The sequence below is a fragment of the Convolutriloba macropyga genome, chromosome 1 (assembly GCF_964194025.1).
Source record: "Convolutriloba macropyga chromosome 1, txConMacr16.3, whole genome shotgun sequence".
Lineage (NCBI taxonomy): Eukaryota > Metazoa > Xenacoelomorpha > Acoela > Convolutidae > Convolutriloba > Convolutriloba macropyga.
Genome location: NC_134468.1, coordinates 30,187,252 through 30,207,266, shown reverse-complemented (window position 1 = coordinate 30,207,266; position 20,015 = coordinate 30,187,252). Strand labels below are relative to the sequence as shown.

The following is a 20,015-nucleotide window of genomic DNA, read 5'->3' as shown; positions in this document are numbered from 1 at the left end:
CATTTCATCTCCTTTAATTAAATTGGAGTCAACGAGACGACATTTTACTGCAAACAAATCACAGGAATTTGGAGGGGTTTTGCCGGGTTGTTTATGTGAGCCATGAGAGAAACAAATCAGACAAAAAATAAGTGTGCATTTGTTTACTTGATCGGTAATTTTATACCGTAAAGCCTGCAGGGCTTTCAATAACATGTAATGAGTATTTGAATGAATGTCGTTTGAAACCAATGATATACACCTATTGTATGATGCTTCAGTTTTTGCTTGAGATCATTTACAGTTATATAGATAAAGCCTCCAAAACGTTTTCGTAATTTAAACCATTAAAATTTTGGCATCTAAACTTGCAAAAAAAGTTTATTTAAAACGAACTGGCTGTGTAAAGCACAAAAATGCAAAAAAGAAACTTATTTAGAAACTTCGTAAAAACAATCAACTTATGTTTAAAGATTTCTTTATTTTAATCCCATTTAGTTTCATTAATCGCGGTCTCTGCTTTTTAAAATATTTTTTAAGATTTGTTTCTCTGAAATGTATAATGGCGTTTAGAAGTGCGCCGTTTTAAATTCCCAATATCTGGTTAAATTTGTAATTGTCATCTCAGTTTATGACATATATCTACTTGGCGGTGACCTGTTTCACAAGCCTGTAGAAATTCATGCTCAAGAAGGCTAATTTTTATCATTAGATGCTTAGGTTCAGTTATCTTAAAAACTACTCTTGTAATCAGGTCAGCCAAGACGTCGGAAATATGATAAACGGTTTCAACTCATATTCAAGTCTTGTGTTAGACTTTGAGTTAAGCGTGTTTCTTAAAGCAGATTTTCATTTCCTTGAACCTTATTACAATTCAAAGAATTTGAAATGTATTGGGGCGCTGTCTTTTTTACGACTCGAAGAGGAGTATTGGAGAAGTCCTTTTTTTTAATCAATTTTATTGGAGTGATTTTTGAAGCGGGAAATGAAACGCATGAAAAAATTTGGAGTGATTTTGGTGCTGAACAAAAGTGAAGAGTGGAGCAAAAAGAGAGTGGTTTTTGTTCATACCGCTTTGAGAGAGCAAGAAATTGATGTGTGAAAAAATTTTCTCTAAGCGAGCGAAATTTTTTTGTTCACGTGCGGCATTTTGAAGCAGTTTTTTTGTTCATTTATTTTGGTTAAGAGGTTTGTTTATGATTTTGTTTTAATTTTAGGCTTGTTTCGGTAGTGGTTTGAAGTTTTTTGGAAATTCATATGAATTTTATGATAATTCGGAGATTTTTAATGTATTTTGCTGATTTTCGGGCTAATTTTTGCGTTTTTTCGACGATTATTTTGTTTTAGCCAAAGTTTCTTAGCCTATTATAACTTGGCTATTGTTTTGCTAGCATCTGGATACCCTATTGACTGAAGGGAATTTTTCTTTGGATTTATATGCTTTTGAAATATTAACAAATTTAGTAACTTTTTCCAGTTTTTCAGTGAAAGTTGTTTTTAAAGAGCTTTTTTTCTATAATTTAGCCTAAAGTATTTTTTTTTCAAAATTCACATAAGTGGTTTTTGTAAGTACTAGTTGTTTTGATGAAGTTATTTTGGCAGAGATAGTTTTAATGGGATCTCAATTTATAACAAAGTTTGATCAGATTTTTTATCATATTTTAACAGATTTGATTTTATTGTTTTTACTTTTTTTGTTTCATGGTTTTGTTTCAAGATAATCATAAATTAGTGACGGCATGTTTAGTTTGGTGAGAATTGGATGGCGTTAAATGGATTTTCACTTCGAGTCGTTTCCGGAATTCTTCCGGCTATGTTCTTTTTTTTACGACTCGAAGAGGAGTATTGGTTTTCTCAAGGTTTTTTATTCACCGGAAGTACTATTCGTTCAGACGCTGTTTTGACCTATAAGCGAAAGTGAGTAAAATTGCCGCGTGAACTAATTTTTTCTGAGCGAGAGAAGTTTTTTGATCATGCGCCGCGTTTAGTGAATGACTTTTGGACTGTGAAAGTAGTTTTTGACTTGAATGGCACATATAGATAACCTTTTTTGCTTGTAATTTGGTTTTTTGTGGAATTAACTTTTATTCGATGCTCTATTGGAATGTCAACCTCAGAAATTGATACCGCAGTGTTTTGCAGAGCCTGAATATGCGTTTCAAGTTCAAAATTGGCACAAATTTTTTGATTTTTAGTTAACTTTTGGCTTTTTTTTTCTATTAATTTCTTCATTTTTGGATCTTTTAACCGTCTTTCTGTCAAAAATCAGTATATATGGCAAATTTTTTTGATAATTCATATACTAAACGCCTCTTTCTACCTAGATGTAATTTTGGTTTATAAAATTGTACATATGAGAATCCCATTTTGGTAGTTTTTTCCGATTTTTGTCAATTTTTTTTTGTATTTTGGATTTACTTACTAGAAATAGCCCATGAGGTACTAAAATTTCGTTTCAATAAAAAGTCAATCATTTTTTGGCGTTAAGTTTTTGAAAAATAATTGAAACTTTTTCAACAATGCAGTCTTAAAATTTTTTTTGACCATTTTTTTGCAAAATGTTACGATGTTTCGTATTTTTCATTATTTTACAATTTCTTTGTTCTCTTCAAGAGGATAGATCTTCGTGTTGGATGCCTCGTTATCTTTTCTATGTCTCAAATGCTGAACAAGAAAAGCATTCGTGTTTCTTGATTTTTTTTAATTTGATTTTTAACTTTCAAAAAATCAAGATTGTCTTTTTGTTACGGTGTTCCTTACATTGTGTCCATATTTTTTATATTCTAGTTAGTGTCATTCTAGGTTTGTGCTGGCAGCTACATTTATTTTCGATATTTTGATTTTTTCAGTTGTTAAAAATTCGAATCATTTCAGCTTTTTCTTAGATTTTCGTCATTTCTTTGGTTTGCAATTGATTTCATTCGACATAAGGCAGTACTGAGAGTCTGCTAGCAAGCCTTCTCCAAAATTTCTTCTTATTCTTGGTTATTGCAAATTTCGTCCGCTCTTGGTTTTAATTTAACCGATTTTTTGCCTTTAAGTATTCTTCTTCTGCTTATGTTTTTTTATGATCAATTTAATTTTTGAATCAGTTTGAAATCATGTTGTCTAGCATATGTACTACAAGGAAGAAGTATGTGTTGTTTTTTGTCTTAATTTCAGTGATTAGGAGTGTATTGTAGTGGTTATCTGATTCTTTAATTTGAGCACTCTTTTTTGAAAAGATTCAACTTAGTTTCTAAGATTATTATCTGCCGTTTGCTTTAGTGATCTTTGAGATTAGAATCATGAATTATTTGAGGGCAATTGATAGACCTGTCAGTTTTTTCAGCCTATCAGTATTTTGACCATGTTAATTATTTCGGACTTTTTTAACGTGACCAAACGTTTTCAATATAAAGTTTTGCTGCAGTTTCTCTTGGTGACAGTGGTTTAAGACACCAATTTTCAGAAAAGACCCTGGGAGGTAACGAGTGTAATGAATGGTTCAATACAAATGGTAATTGCTGCCGCTGCATTTACGGTTTTTTATTTGAAGTTCTGACGCTTCGAGTCGCTTCCGGAATTCTTCTAGCTATGTTTTTAAGATCTGTTCACACATTTTCATGATTTTTGAAGTCAAATTGGAGTAGTGATTTTGGTCACGCCGAAACAGGAAGCGGAGCGAAAAAGCGAGTGGTTTTGCGGCGTAAAATTTATTCGCTCGAAATTTAAAGTAGAGTGAGAAAATGGTGTTTGAACAAAAATTCGATTTCTCGCTATTGGTTTTATGTTCACATGCGGCAATTTCACTTTAATTTTTACTGTTTTTTTTTTAATTTTTTCCATATGGTTTTGCCAATCCATTCATAGTCCGTTCTAGGTCTAGTTTTTTGTTTAGTCAATGAAAATTCGTTGAACTGTACGTCAGGACTTGTCCTGCTATGTTTTTTTTATTTTGTCACCTTTTGTACGTTTTGTATGAATATCTATTCACTTGTTGCGTCTAGTTTCGTTCATTAAAAATTCTTCTTTTTTCCCGAAGCATTTTTGATTCCTCATTTTTCCTCAAACATAGCAAACATTTTGAACTGCACGAACATGACAAGAATGACAAGAATGGGTTTTTGTTACGAAGGTAATTTACTTATTCACTATCAGATGCGCAACTCTTTCACTATTCAGTTCACCCTATTAAGAAACGAAAGCAATAGAAAAATTTTTTGATTGTGTCGAATTTTGAGAAGATTGCACTGTTATAATTGTAGTATTATCGCCTTACTGGATCTCATTTTTACACCTATTACAACAGAGTCGTGACCCTTTGACCATTGGTTTGTCCAAAAAAGAGGTAATTAAAATAAAATAAACAGCGTTTTTTTCAAAATTTTACCACGTAGTCGGCAAAGTTTTTGGCTTTTCTGAAACTAAAAACTGTATCTTAATTTTATATTCAGAACCACCATTGTCATCTAATTCACTTTTCGATAACCATTCATACGCAGTTTTTTGAAAATGTCTCACTTTATTCATTTTTTTTTTAAATGCACACTACAAAAATTTGCGTAGCGCTTCTGTCAAAGATGTTTTTGGTTTCGATTGAACACTTTGTAGTACTGAGACAACGTCTTGTAAAGTGCGTCAACACAACAGGCTATGCTTTTGAGTAATTTAAGAGGCGCTGGCGCCCGAAAAAAAATCCAAATATAAGTCATCGCCACAACCGTTAACTAAAGTGCTTTTAAATCTGAGCAGATAGTCCTCAGAAGTTGCAAAAGGACTCATCAAAAAACAACAAAATGATTTAAATATTTAACCTTTCTCTCAAATATTCACCGTTCCTTTGTGGAAAGTGACAACCATCGACTGATTTTCATTCTTTCCTTGAATTAATTTATTTCTATAACAATTGCCCCATTATCTAGGAATTGTAATTTTTTTCTTATAGTAGAGAAATCGACAATCTGAAATTTGAAAGTTTTTAACATTATAGTAACAACTACACTCGAAAACGACACAACCTAAGCTTCTGCTTGATCCTATGAGGGCATTTGTTTAATCGTTTGGTCAATTTGTCTTATTACTTGCGTCATAAAGCTCATTTTTTGTGGATACCGTAATTAAAATCCTGTTTTTTAAATTTTTTCCATTTGTTTCTTTAAGAAATCACATCCCACTCAAAATTGAGGACCAATCACTTAGTTTGCACTTAATGTAGCAAAAATCTGTTTCTGCCTTCCTCGGACCGCAATGCCCTTCTATGCCTCAGAAAAGTATACACAATTTTAGCGGGTTAGTAGTTTCGTTTATTTTTTCGCTGCAAAGAAGAAAAGAGCTGTGTTCAATCCTCCATCAATATCTTGCGCTATTTCTCACTTTTTTTACAACTCTATTATTTGGTACACCAATTCACAAAATGAATCCCCGTTCATTTCTGTTTACATACTTCTTGCTGGTGTCAGGACAATTTACCCAATTCCATTTTACCCAATGCCATTATACCTAATGCCATTTTACCCAACCTGCCATTTTACCCAATGCCAACTTACCCAATTTACCCCATTGCTAAATTAACCAGAACGAATTTAGCCGACTATAAAATAAATGGCCTGTGGGACGTGATATGAAACTATCACAACCGAACGAGGGATTATATTGTCCACAAATGTTTTAAATCATCTTTCTAATTGCGACTGCTAATTTGTAATCGGATAATTGATCGAAAAGATCAAAGAGCATTGGGTAAGTTGGTATTGGGTAAAATGGCGTAGGGTAAAATGGCATTGGGTAAAATGGAATTGGGTAAATTGTCATGTAACCCTTCTTGCTATTTTGGGTTATGATACTGATTGTCCTTCTCATTGAAGCGCTACTGATCCTCATCTACCACTCCAGATTCAAATATGATAATTACTGATTGGCACGGGTTGATGAGGCAGCTTAGTGAGAACCAGCAGATTTGAAACACAATTTTGACTTTTAAATCCGACACAAGTAAAGATGTCTCTTGCAAACCTCTAGAAACTTTTTTGTTTAAATTCAATAAATTTCGCTATTATTATTATTCAGATCTTTTTCAGGTTTAGCTCTTCTACTTTTGGTTTTCCCTTTTTTGTTATTTTTCAACACCTGCGAAAACTATTTAGCATTATACTGAAAAGTTTGATTTTTTAACTGTCCAAGTACTAAACTGTTGGTAGCTTTAAAAGAATAGGATTGTCTTTCAATACTTTTTTGGTGCGAGAATTGTTTATGTAACAGTGGACGAAACGTATATCTCATTTTTGGGTGTCCACATGTTAACATGTTAACGAAGAGTTTGATCCAAAGAAATCAGCAGTCAAGGTTATCGAGTGCGAATTTTTCAATATAATCTTAGTGCTTGTTCTATGTTACATTCCGAGTATATCAATACTTTCCTAAACCTCTTCAGCAACAAAAATAAGAAAATACCAAGCAGAGCTAATCAGATGGTTATCAAAACTCTGAATCCTAAAAATATTATCGGGGGTTAGAGAATACACTGATAAACCTCTAGACAAAAGGGGCCAACTAGAAGGATTTCGTGTAAAAAATAACTAGTCACAGAAAAGGGAAGCTACATCGTCAACTCTTGAATCCTTCTAAAAAAGTGATTGTCAGAGGTCAACCTCACATGCTTGCACAAACTATGAATTTATTGATACGCTTCTACTCCCAGCAATCAGTTAGTTTCTCTTTTTGAAAACAGTTTGGCATTTTTGTCTTTTTAAAATCCTAACTTCGATAATGTTTTGTAACTTTTTAAAACCAGAGGAACTTTTATACCCCCAGTTATAGTTTTTTCGTTTGTTTGACGTTTGTAGTTGTAGCTTTTAAGGTTGCCTGCAGCGGTTTGTTTCGACATTTAGCACGGTGCTTTTTTTGTAAGTAAAATGATTCAAACTCAAATGCACTCATTGTATGCATTTTGTCTGTCATCTTAGATATTTACTGACAGTCTTAATGACACTGGCATTCTAATTTATTCGGTATTTACCTTATTAACTTTTAAATTGGACTCAAAACATTTTGTGGAATGTTTTTCTTAATGATTTTTAAACCTTAATTGTAAACTATGCTTTATTGAGGACAATGTTTCTTTTAATTGCAATGAGCTGAGCTGTAGTTTGCCAAAAAAGATAAATGCCGCTGCAAGTATCAATTCCACCCAAAGACTAATAAATATCAGGCCAATTAGACTTATTTAGCCGTCCCAATACTTTAGACCCAGTCTATATCTGACGAGAATAAAATGAGATCTGCGCTGCCTTACGTTAGACGAAAAGAGTAAATTACTCTAAGGCCATAATGATTTGCTTTTTTTTCACTGCTCCTATTGATATGCAAACTGAGGAAAGGATACTTAAGCCAGAAAAAGATGACTAAAGACTAATTTTAGCCGAAAGACTAATTTTCGCCGGCTCCAAAAATGACCCCAATTGCTATAAGCAGCAATATCTTCTCTCCTCCATTGAATCAGAAACTCAGCAGCGTATTTAGTCTGCTATTTTTTAAATCTAACTAAGGCATAACAAGTTCAGAATCATCCTACAAGAACATGGATTATTTGTAAAACTAAACATTAGACCCCAAAAAAATTAAAATAGAGGAAAACACCCTTCAATTGTGGTCTATCCGTCTCAAACTTTCCTTAAAACATTCCTAATTGTTTTTGTTCAGAAATCAGAGTAAATAAAATTAAGTCAGTGAGACTTATATTAACCTATAGATAAGGTGGCTTATTAAATATCCTTTTTTATTCTCATTCTAGTGTTGTAGCACGCACTTACCTACCTAACGGAGTAAAAAAAGGATGATACCTGTAGAGCTGTGTCTTTTCTTACAAGCCGTCCCCCCCCCCCCCCCACCGTCCCCCCCCCCCCCCCACCGTCTCCCCAAGCAGCCTGGACTTAAAAAATATTTTAAATAAATTTTGAGGGCGAAGGTGTAATTGAGTTTTGTTAGTAGAACACAGTTGAACTGCTTTTGCTGTCACCATATATGTTTATTTATCAATCTTGTGTCTCTTAAATTGCAAAAATTTCTGCACGCAACACTGGATTTATTTTTTTTGTTCTCTCTTTTGTGCAGGGAAACAACAACAAAATCTGCTGTGGTAGAAGCTCTCATACATGGAAAAAGGTACGATTTCACAGTATGGGCCACCTTCAAATCCCATCGCAGCACTCATAATGACTCTCTTGTGTATGAAATACCATGCCCAGTATGCGCAGTAGCTGAGCAAGACGACTGGAATGATGGAAAACATGGTAAGCAACCCTACAAACCCCCCAACAAACCTTTCAAAAAAGATGTCCACTCATCTATAAATTTTCACTATTTTTGTTTACTTTCCGTATTTTTTGCTCAGATTTTCCTCCTTTTTGTTAAAAATAAAAAGTTCAAGCAGAGTCAATTTGCATTTAGTTTAAGAGATGAAGATAGATTGCGGAACCGTTTGACCTGACATTTTCTTCTACCCTTTTCTTCAAATTAAAGAAGCCAAAGCAGCCATTTCAGCTAATTTTCTCCGTATTTCATAAAACATTGCCCTGCCTTGCACTAAAAACTGATTGTTGAGTCTTTTTCGATTACGATGAGGGATAATGGTACCATGTTCTGCTAGATAAACTGAATTTCATTTATAAAACATGAAATTGCGGCAACTTTTATTCATTGCAATCATGCTTTCAATTAATGACAAACCTAAGTTGTAATAAATAAATTAAAAGTTTATGATGACGCTCAATCTGTAAAAGCTAGTTGGTTTTCTTGAAATTTAAAAATGAATTTTGAAATTTTGCCCTATAATTTAAATCTTGTCACTATACAACTACAACTGCAGGAAGCAAAAAAAAATGTTTAGCAAAATGTTAATGCTGGCTATTTAGGACTGTAAAACAGCTATAAATTTAGTTGCAGGATATCAACAGAAGAAATCAAGTTGTTGCAAACAATTGATTTTGTTTCAGCTAGAGCAAATGCTATATTTTTCCAACTCTTTTTGGAAATCAAGGAATATCCTTGCGACATTGGCTTTTTGCTTCTGTCATTTTTTCTTTTTGTTTTTGTATCATAGAAAAAAACATCATTTTGTAGGCCTTAGATGCTAGCTTTGATTTTGTTTTTAAAATCTACAAAATATATTGTAGCCAAGAAAAGGGGAGCTGGTTTGAGAAAATGAGGGGAAAAGTTTTGAACTGGGTTTTGAGGAAATTATCAATTTGAGTGAAAATGTGTCATTGAATTATATAACTATAAATAGGTTGGATATACAAATTTATTTGAAAACAAAACAAAGAGATTTCCTCATAAACATGTTCCATTAGAGAAAACAAAAAAAAACTTTATCCTAATTAGAGCTGTACTTAGAACTTTTTGCTGTTCACTTCATTATCAAGTAATGTTCAAGTAAATCAAAACGGAAAAATTTAAAGAAAATGGGAATTGAAAATTGAACAGATGATTTTAAAAAATTTAAAAAAAAACATGTAATTTATTTAATCGCTCAAATCTGAGCTGAAATTTCAAACCTATCTGTTGCCGTACAAGCAATTTGTCTAAAATTTGACAAAAAACCGTCCAAATGATTAAGCTTATGTGAGCCGCCTTATGTAAAAGAAAGCTAGAAAACATTATTTCTATAGGAAAAAGAAACAACCAAACAAAATTGAAATATTTTAGTTACCTTTCTGCTGGTTTTTCTTGCCCTGTCGAACCAATTTTTTAGAGTGCTAATTGAGATCTCTAATCAGAAACGATTGAAATCAACAACAAAAGATTGGTAAATTAAACGAATTTTGTAGAGTTAAGATAGAAACATATCGAAAGTTCATAGACTCTCCTAATGAAAATAACCCTTTTTCTGAGACTTCCTCTGGACACCTGCGCTAAACATAAAAAACAACAACTAAGATGAACTTGCGTATTTATTTGATTCATTTTCATAGAATCTTCTGAAGACCGAACATTTAAAACCAGAACAACAAAAAAAACGTGGTGTGACAGAAGGAAACTTCAGTTTTTGTTCAAACCTATGTTCATTGCTGCACATTTCCGGCCAGAAGCAAGTCCGCCAGTTAATCAAAAGTGCTGTAAGATTATTGATTAACCAACTGTTTTTGTATGGGAATTAGAACAAAAGAATAAAAACAGTCATGTGAAAAAAATATATAAATTTGTTATATTTGTCAACATTGAAAAACTCTTGTCAAACTTATGCTTAGTTGACTATAAAACGTACTTTCTCCAGTTCACTAAAATTTGGTTTAATGGCCAGAACTTAGAATCCATCTGAGTGAGGTACTAAAACTATGATACATTTCAGTATCTCTTCACGAATAATGTAACAGAAGCTTTAATTTTAGACCTTTCTTCAAATTTTCGCCCGAAAATTGAATAGATCTTTTTTGAGTTAATGGACATAAACTGTTTGAAATGAGAAATCGTAAGAAAATAGGGCAAACGAAAATAACTTTCAACAAAATTGTTATCAAAAACACAAATATTGTGTTTTTGATAACAACTTTGTTGAATTGACATCAACATCTCTAATTTTAAATAATCTATAGGCTTTCTGTGGCCTATATGAAAAAAAAATCAGTTAGATATTGAGTTGAACTAATTGACAAACCTGATGAGATTGTGACTTATTTTCACTAAAAAAATGAGAAAAAAATCCGCACTTTAATTGTTTGGCACTTCTAGCACTGGAAACGGATCACTTCCTTTCAAATTTCGCAAAATTCTATCTGCGTTTTCTAAGGTAAATTTTCTTTGCATCTAAATGCTCTTGCTGAACTTTAAGCTTCCAGGAGCTGCAAAAAATGATGTGGTTTATAATCAAATCAAAAGTCGTGTGCTATTTGTTCTGACGTTTCATTTCAAAAAATTGCAGTGAGAGTTGCTCCAAAACTTGTTTCAATTTGAGTTTTGCAATAATGACAGTTAAAAGAGCGTTTCCTCTCCGGACAAAAAAACTATTCATACTTTTGACTCGTATGTTGGAGGATTTTGTGCTACGGACAGTCTCGAACTAGCCGTCTTGCCTTAAAATAAATTAAAGAACTGTATGATTTCGATAAACTTAATGTTCCAATGATTGCTTCTGTTTATTTTCCCTTTTTATAATTGTAATTGTACGTTTAAAACACAAAAAATTAGGTCAAATTACCCAGTTGATAAATTTTGCCGGCTAATTGTGCCATTGTACGAAATATAATATTTTCAATTAAATTGAAAAAAAAAACGAAAACAACACAGATTAAATGTTGAGAATGCTGTTGAGAATTTCTTCATTTTTTTAGTTGCGTCAGTTTTATATACAACTATTAACCACAAAAATGAGTTGAAGTGAACCATGTGGTTGAGTTGCAATTAACTGGTTTCATTCAGAGAGGATTTGATATCTAATTATTATAAACAGGAGAAAATGTTTCTAGAAGGCTTCATTCAAGACTCTTTCTCGTTTTCAGCGTTGTTTTTCCTGATCATGGATGAAACTGTATGAGCGAACTTAGGTCTATTCAACAGTGCAATGACTTCTCAGATTATTTCTTTTCAGATTTTTTATGCAATGACAGAAAATCAAACATTGAATTGAAAGTTTTTGTATTAAGAAAAACTTTAAACTCTTTGAAACTGCCGGCATAAGTATTGGCCAGATTACTCAAAATACTGCATTTTTTAAGTTTAATGTGGAAAATTTTTAGTTCGTTAAATCCAAAACTTGTCAAAAGGCTTCCTTTGTATTACTATTTTTCTCGCTTAAGTTGCAAATACAGAAAACAAAAATTATTTTCAAAGCAACCAATTATAATCTAGCAGTTTTCAAGATTCAACTAATATCACGCGAAATTTATTTTAATTAGAATTTCGGGGAACCGAAATTATCATTGATAGCTCTTTGAATAATTCGCTTTGAAAATAATCCGTGAATTGTCTGTTGGCTACCAATGTTCTATTTTTCCATTCGGGCAAAGCTCTTTTTGTAAAAAAGCATTTTTTTGGAGTTTGGGGCTCGTGACGAGTTTCTCAAAAGCTGTATATATACACCTAAAATTCTCAACGAAACAGCTAATGAGTTGTCTTGAATAAACCTGTAGAACTGTAAAATAATTGTTCTGTTTTTTCCTCTTTTTCGGCGACTTTCAGTTGACAAATTGCCTCACCTCTTAGATCAGTATATTCCGATAAGCAAGAAAATGTTTCATAGAACTGCTTATTTTTTATTTTTTGATATGATGACACGATGACTGAATGCAAACCAAAGTAGTTTTTACCATCGATAATATTTATATATTTTCCTTCTAATTTGTAAAATTAATTTTCTATTTTTGTTAATTTTAAGATTGTGATTTATAGAAAGAATTTAATAATTTTGTAGCACCACTTAAAAAACTTTTTATTTTCAGCAAGCTTTTGCATAGATTTCTCATTTGGAGACTTGAATTTTATTCAATTTTAATTGCTGAAACTCATTTTAGTTTAATAAATGCTGATAATTCTTATTTGTGAACAAACATTGCTGAATGTTGCGATACTAGAGCTTCTATCAAATTCCATTAGTAAGAAAATTTTCTTAACATTGATTTCAGAAACCTTTTCGAAGCTGTGGTTGTGCTAGAAAATGACCAGCAGAAAATGTCGTTGGCTGACTTGAATTTTTTTAGCTCTTTGTCTGACGGTTAATGAGCTTCAAGAGAACATAGCCCGCAGACTGAAGAATAAATTTCAAATTAAACTTACATGCTCTAGAATATAGAAAAAAAAAAACAGATGAAATATGAACTGACGAAGTTACTGATTCAATGTATATACAAAGCCCATTTAAATTTCTTTTAAATAGTTGCTTCAAGAAAAATTAAAGGTACTCATTTGATTTTACTCGTGCTGGCTAGGTTACGTAACAGTCCTTTTTACCCTGATAGAAAACTTAAACCGTGCTAATTTAAATAATAATTCAATTAGAGGTTAAGGTTAATCATCCATGAACAACAAAGAATCCTGCAATCCGTTTAAAATAACTCAATTTAAGGCAATTTTCTAATCGTCAAGTACAAAAATGCAGCTCAAGGATTAAAACCCATATTTTCAGAAATGCGGTGTGAAATAATGTACAATAAAAGAAGTGTGGGACAACTAAGCAAAAGCAAAAATCAGCAGTACTATACTATAGCTGACAGCTTTGTAGTTGTCAGCTGACAGCTTTGCAGCTATAAAAAGTTAAACATAATAGTTTAAAAAACAATCTCAAAAACTGAAAGACATTAATCCTGAAAGACACTGAAAGACAATAATTTCAGATGAAAGGTTTTGAGAATGATAGGATTCTTTATTTTTGCAATTCCATTCTGTCTTTTTTTTCGGAAGACTGCTTTTTGTCAAGGATGTTTTGGAGAAAATAGAGAGCAAAAGATTTTTTTTTTCATTCTTTGCTGGTAGTTGCGAAAGGAACGATAAACTTTTTTTCTGTGCTGTACTTGGATTTCAAATTTTTACCCGTTGGTCATGTCTCTTCACTCACAGCCGTTCTAAGGAAAGGTTATTTATTAGGTTGGAACACTTCCTGTGCAAAGCACAGCTCGTGTCAATCCGCCTTGTTGAACTTTTATATCGAGTTGAAGAAATGTTCAGTTCTTTTGTTTGAAAAATTCTTACTTCTACTATTTTTTCCTAGCCTAAATTTATTTAGAAAAATCATTAAAGTTTTATAAAAAAAAACAGCTACTTTTTGTTCAAATAATTTGATATTATTATTCCAATTTTTGGACGAAACTGACAGTTTTCTCTTGGAATCTTTCCAAATGCAAATATCCAATATGCAATTTTCTGAAATTTGAGTTTAAAGCTTCATTAATTTTAAAGAGCCACATGTCAAGCTTACAGAATTCCGTCTACATTTGCGCTGTAGAATAATTGGGGCTCGTGATTAGTTCATAAATTTCTTCAAATTATATAAATTACTTTGTACAAAGAAACAATGGCATATTTTAGCATGGTGACTGCAGAAATAAATGACATTTACTTCTATCAATGGTTAGCCAGCCAATTGAATGAAATCTTAAAGTAAATGTGATGGCATTAACTAATCAAGCAGATGTCTATTTTCTGTTGAAGAGCTCTTGTTCGCTTTTAGAGCAATCACTTTTTGATTGAATTAAGTGCCAAGCTGTCTTTAGGCTGGATTAATTTTACTTGATTGAAAGTGCTCGCTGTGATCTGAGAGAGAAAGATACTCTATGTGGCTCTAGGAGCCACCTTTATTATGCTGTAATTAATAACAATAATAACAATGAATTAAACAACCAAAACAGCTGGGTTTGCCCTCTACATATGGGGAGATTTAGATTCAGTTCAAGTATTCTAAAGATCCAAACGTAAGGATAGCAGTAATATTTGAACTTCATTAACGGTTCGGACTCCAAGAACACTCTTAACTCTCTTTTAAATTGCATTCGATTGAGCAGTGGTCAGTGACAATTACATTAGTCATAGTAAATATTTTAAATAGGCTTTGATTCCTTTTTTATCATTTGTATTTCTGTTTTCATGCTTGAGCATTATAGGTTAAATACTGGTTTCTTTTATCGCTGACTGGGAAATGAAAAGACCATGCTCTTCCCGTAATTGGTGATAAATAGGCTGTTATACTCGAAAGCTTTTGCTTGACTTCAACTAGGATGCTCAATTATGTGCTTTTAGACAATAATGAACTTGCTACCCGCGGTCTTTTTTAGGTCCCTGGTGTCTTTTTATGGTTGAGGTATAACCATGCAAAGTCTGAACAAGGGCCAGATCAAACAGACCGAAATTCGGTGTGCGCCAGATAGAACAGGCAAGTATGGGGGCGGCGCCACCGCAACTAGGTCCAGTCCCTGAGCTGGGTCGCACTGGACCCCTGTTCGAGACCCAAGTCCGTCTGGTGCAGACCTCTCTTGCGTCGGCGACCTTATCCTGGGACATGGTGATAGGAAGTGCCAAATAAGTTCATATTGATAGTGTTTCAGGGAAGTGGATGATATTTCTGATAGTGTATGCAGTTTTTACGACAATTCTGCTGATCATAGTATTGTTGGTTATCTGCTACTGTTGCTACAAGTATGACTGGGAAACGAGTGAAAATGGCAGTGCATACTACATCAGTGGGGATGACCCTAAACAGAGGAATACTCCTGCTTCCACTTTCGCTTCATAGATTTTTTAAACTGTTCTAGAGAAGCAACTTTCAGAGCAACGTTTGGAGTAAAGTATATTAATAAAGCTATTAGCTCAGTTACATAAGTAAATAATTGTATGTATTGATATCTCAATTAATTAGGCAAAGTTTTGGCCGCCCCGTTGAAATCAACTAAATGATAGTTAGGACCGCTATTTTTCTGCTGCTGGGTTTGAAATGCAAGCGAATTGATTGCATTCGCGCAGAGATCAAGAGTGATACCACAGCTCAAATTAATGCTCTCAAAAATGTTGACCTAGGATGCAAGCACAGTAGTGCAATCTGATTGCTTATATTGCCATATCCACATACGTCGCCATATGTTAATACAAACTGTAAAAAGCGCAATAATGAACGCTTTTGAACAATAAAATATCTGACGCTAATGAAAAAACAGACTAGCCAAATTTTAAATTTTTCGGAATAGCCCATCAGAGAGAGGGAAAATACAGTTTTTGCTTCTGATTATTGACTGGGTGCTTAAAATTGCTCACTGAAATCTACTTGTTTTAGGATATCATTTGCAAGTTACCACAAATATGCTTAAAAGTCACGACAATGGAAAAGAAAATAAAAATATATGAATGTTTTCAACAATTTCCCCCTTTTGCAAAGGGAGGGCAAGTCTTGAATAGACTTGAAGCGAGCGACTTATTAACCAATCAGAGATTTATAATAATTTTCTACGTATGCGCATACTATGTTAAACAAATTTGAATAAAATATGTCACGCTATGGCAGTTAGACGAATTGGAATACCAAACGAAAAAAAAATCCGAATGACGAGTAGGTGGGCGAGCTTTGCGCGTCATGCGGCTTCGCCACGATAACCGACCCGCGATTTCCGGTTTACATGCCACAACGCATGGGAGGCATAGTGGTGAATAGCGGACCACAATTGCGCTGACTAACATTTGGCTACCTAAATTGTAGGCCACGTAATATTGTGGCAAAGTATAGCACAGAATGTGGCGATTCTCTACTAGGTACCGAAGGGGGTAATTGTTGAAGAGAGACAAATGTATTTTATGTGAGTGTTAATCCCACTGTCAGTTGTGATAGTTTCATATCACGTCCCACGTTTCGCCGAGGTATGGCCGTGACCCTCGAGACACCGCCAAATGCATTAAAGGTTTTTTCAAAAGTTTAGACAATGCTGAGTGTCGGTTAAATGTTTAGTATCATAACAGAGCCGAGTTTTATCCGGCGGCCCATAATGTTACAAAGGTGGCTAATCAGATTGGTTTAAAAGTCTATAACTTTTTCACCCGATATGTATATCAATATACTGCACACATTGGACTCAATCACAATTTATCTTTACACAAGGCCGTCATTTTTATTTCATTATCTAATTTTTGTGGCTGTGGTTATGATGGTTGGGTAACTGCTGAGTGTCATGAGAGCAACATAATTTTATCGGACAGCTTAACATGAGTTGTTATTTCTCAAAAAAACAACCAACCTCCCCAGCTTAGTGAGTGCATTTTATTTGCGCCCAGGAAACGCATGTGCCATAACTTTTACAAAACGATTTGGGGTTAACGGAAACGGAAAAACCTCATTACTGAAATAAGAAACGAAAATTCTCGGCCCCTGTGAAACATGCAAAAAGGATCGCGGAATTAGGAAAACTAAAAAGAGGAAGTAGTATTAAAATTATTTAGAGGAAAGAGTGGGTTTTAATTGTTACATGGGACCCTTAAAAATTATCATCCCGGGTTGAACACCATAAACACATCATATTAATTATACTCAACGATATATGTGATTATGGCTTCATAGTAACCATACGAAGACCATGAAAGGTCTTCGTATGGTTACTATGAAGCCTTCGTATGGTTACTATAAAATTTGAATAATCACGAACCATAGTAACCATACGAAAGGTCTTCGTATGGTTACTATAAAATTTGAATAATCACGAACCATAGTAACCATACGAAAGGTCTTCGTATGGTTACTATAAAATTTGAATAATCACGAAAACTGAGAAATTTATGCTGGTCGAAAAGAGGACATAATTTTTTTTCTTCTTTGTGAGCATAGTAAGACGCATATGATTTTTATGAATCTTAGTTGTCATACAAGGAATATTACCATTGTTGCTGCCATATTCTCTTATGTTGCAGTTTAGGGCAACATTTTTTTAAAACAATTTTGGCAAATAATGACTGACTTGTTTTTACTAAAAAGCGAAAGTGATTGCAGCGGACACAGTTACCGATTGAATGAAGACAAAGGCAGCAGCAAATACGATATGGACAACTACGTTCCACCACCGCCTCCACTGACTTCCGAGTTTGTGCAGGACAATGACTACTCTGCTTACATGGGTCCAGAGAAGTCAACTCGATTTGATTACTCGGAGGACCCCAACCCACCACAGCCAACCCCCCGAGCATCTCAGAGGCACGGCTCTTACTCTACGAACGATGACCCGCCCCTTTCAGTTCCACACGCGGACTTTGAGATCGAGTCGCACAACTTTGACTAAAATTGGCAACTGGTTACGAGAAACTTGATGCTATAGAACTTGAATGTGATTGCTCATGCATATAGTCCCAAACCCACATAGTAATTCTTGTGGTGCGGACGAAACGAAAAGTTGCCTTGAAGAAACCGAGTGCTCATTTAAACTGTCCTAATTTATCTTTTCCAACAACCATATTTTAACAGACTTTTAAGTGTAAAAATTCAAAATATAACATTTGTGAGTTTTGCCCCACTGAGTTCCTACATCGTTTCTGGGCTCTGGAAAATTCAATCAAGTGGCCAACCGGAGTGACTGGATAATTTAATGAGGGCTCTTAATTATCTGATTACGACACAAATTTTTTAGGGATATAAAATTTGAATAAATAATGTCATGGTTAAGATTAACCTCGACCGATAACTACATCAACCAACATTGGCAGCCCAGTTAATTAACCAGACGCTCATTTCAAATTCCCCTCTTCTTGGGTGAGTGCAATCTAACTGAGACGCCACAAATCATTGCAGTGCTCCCCGCTTTTGGGCGAATCTAAATTGAAGACGAGTTATTCACCTCCCCTCTCATTAAGTGAGGAGAAAATGAATGCAACTCCCCTTTATTTCGATGCTTGAAGTCTTAAGATCAGTGGAGACATTCATGACATGTGGGCTAGCAGCATTACAGCAAATCCACGAATTGAAAACACTGAGATAAAACTGCGCCGGACGTGAAAATTGGTCTGGTTAGTCTGGACATAATAGCATAGGCTACAGGGTGTCTACATAGGCTGTAGAGAGACGACGAGAGAAAGAGATAAAGAGAACACTACTATGGCCAGAATGCTTTGATCAAAATCATAAGAAAAGCAGCCGCAGTCAACAGCTGGTCATGTGATCGAAGCAATCTTAATTGACTCGTCGACAAACAATACTTTGCTTCACGCTAGAAATTGCGATCAAAATGAAGCTTTTACTAACTTTTTGAAGAAAATATCGATTAAATAAAAACAATCCATGCAAATTGAACACAACTCAAAAGAAGCGTTCATCTGCAGCAAATGTTTAAAAAAACTGAGAAACCCATGAGCAATTTAGCAGATTTTGAAGAGGACAGTATAATCAGTTTCTCTCAAATAAAGTTTGTAGCATTTATAATAGTCCTGCGCTCTTTTATTTTGTATGCAATTTTTCGCTTGACCGATTGTCGTCTAACCCTTGGGCCTAGGAAATAAACCCCCACGGAAGAAAAACCCCACTTATAACTTTAGATAGGAAAAAAACCCCCACGGAAATAAACCCCCAAGGAAATAAACCCCATTTTAAAATCGAGTTTCGGTTGTTCGGTTGTGATAGTTTCATATCAAGTCCCACGGGCCGCTGAGGCATGGCCATGGCCCGCGAGGCATGGCCAAACGCGCTAAATGCGCAGCTCTTTAATAGTAAACAAGGGGTTTATTTCCGTGGGGGTTTACTTCCTATCTAAAATGAAGTGGGGTTTTTTTCCGTGGGGGTTTATTTCCGTGGGGGTTTATTTCCGTGGGGGTTTATTTCCTATCTAAAATGAAGTGGGGTTTTTTTCCGTGGGGGTTTATTTCCGCAACCGCTAATCTTTGCGCAGCACTGGGTGACTGAGCATATCTCTTCAAGTCTTATACCTTATAATCTAGAATTTCGTCACTCCTCCACCTGGCGACTTGGACGTCCAGTCCTCCGAACCCAACTCCCTTGGCTTTAAACCCTCAAATCTTGGCTCTCACTGAGACCCCAACTCCGCTCACCTATCCCCCGCCCCCAATTGGGGCCCCAATCTAGCACCCCTAAGTCACAGCTGGTTACCACAAACCAACCGCTCGCCGGTCGTTTGAGAGCAAGTTGCCAGATGTTAGTCGGTTAAGTTTATTCTTCGGAACAAATCTATTTTGCAAAAAATAGACGAACTTGAAGTGTGCTGAAACGACCGTAGTCAAAAGACGGCTGTAAAACGTTTAACTAAAAAGTGGCCCGATTTTACAAGTGCGTTTGAGGCGTCAAAGTTATCTCAAAAAGTTGGCACTCAGAATTAGACAATTATAATTCCAAAACAAAAAAGTCCAGTAACTGCAGATGTAAACAATTTTTATTAATTATTTGATACGTAAGGACGACTTAGTTAGGAGTTTGGCCTGTTTTTTTCATGGAATCTGATTGAATTCAAGCTACTCTTCATTTTTTTTAATCAGTCAATGTGCATTTTTGCTTAGACGATGAAAACGGACATCGTCCCAATAGTCTCTTCTCATAGTCATAAAAAAGTGATGAATTCAAAAATTTCATGAAACGAATGTAGATTACATATGCAAATAAA

The 20,015-nt window shown here is 34.4% G+C and overlaps 1 protein-coding gene across 1 annotated transcript in view; it reads left to right on the top strand.

Annotated features, from left to right (window-relative positions):
- The window catches only part of LOC142337736 (uncharacterized), a 55,059-nt gene extending 37,149 nt beyond the window's left edge, over nucleotides 1-17,910 (top strand). The window contains exons 5-7 of the mRNA XM_075387215.1: nucleotides 8,071-8,249; nucleotides 14,988-15,144; nucleotides 17,408-17,910. Coding sequence (XP_075243330.1) covers nucleotides 8,071-8,249; nucleotides 14,988-15,144; nucleotides 17,408-17,693 — 622 coding nt within the window. The 3' untranslated portion in view covers nucleotides 17,694-17,910. The remainder of the gene's footprint in view (nucleotides 1-8,070; nucleotides 8,250-14,987; nucleotides 15,145-17,407) is intronic.
- Nucleotides 17,911-20,015: the final 2,105 nt, after the last annotated feature.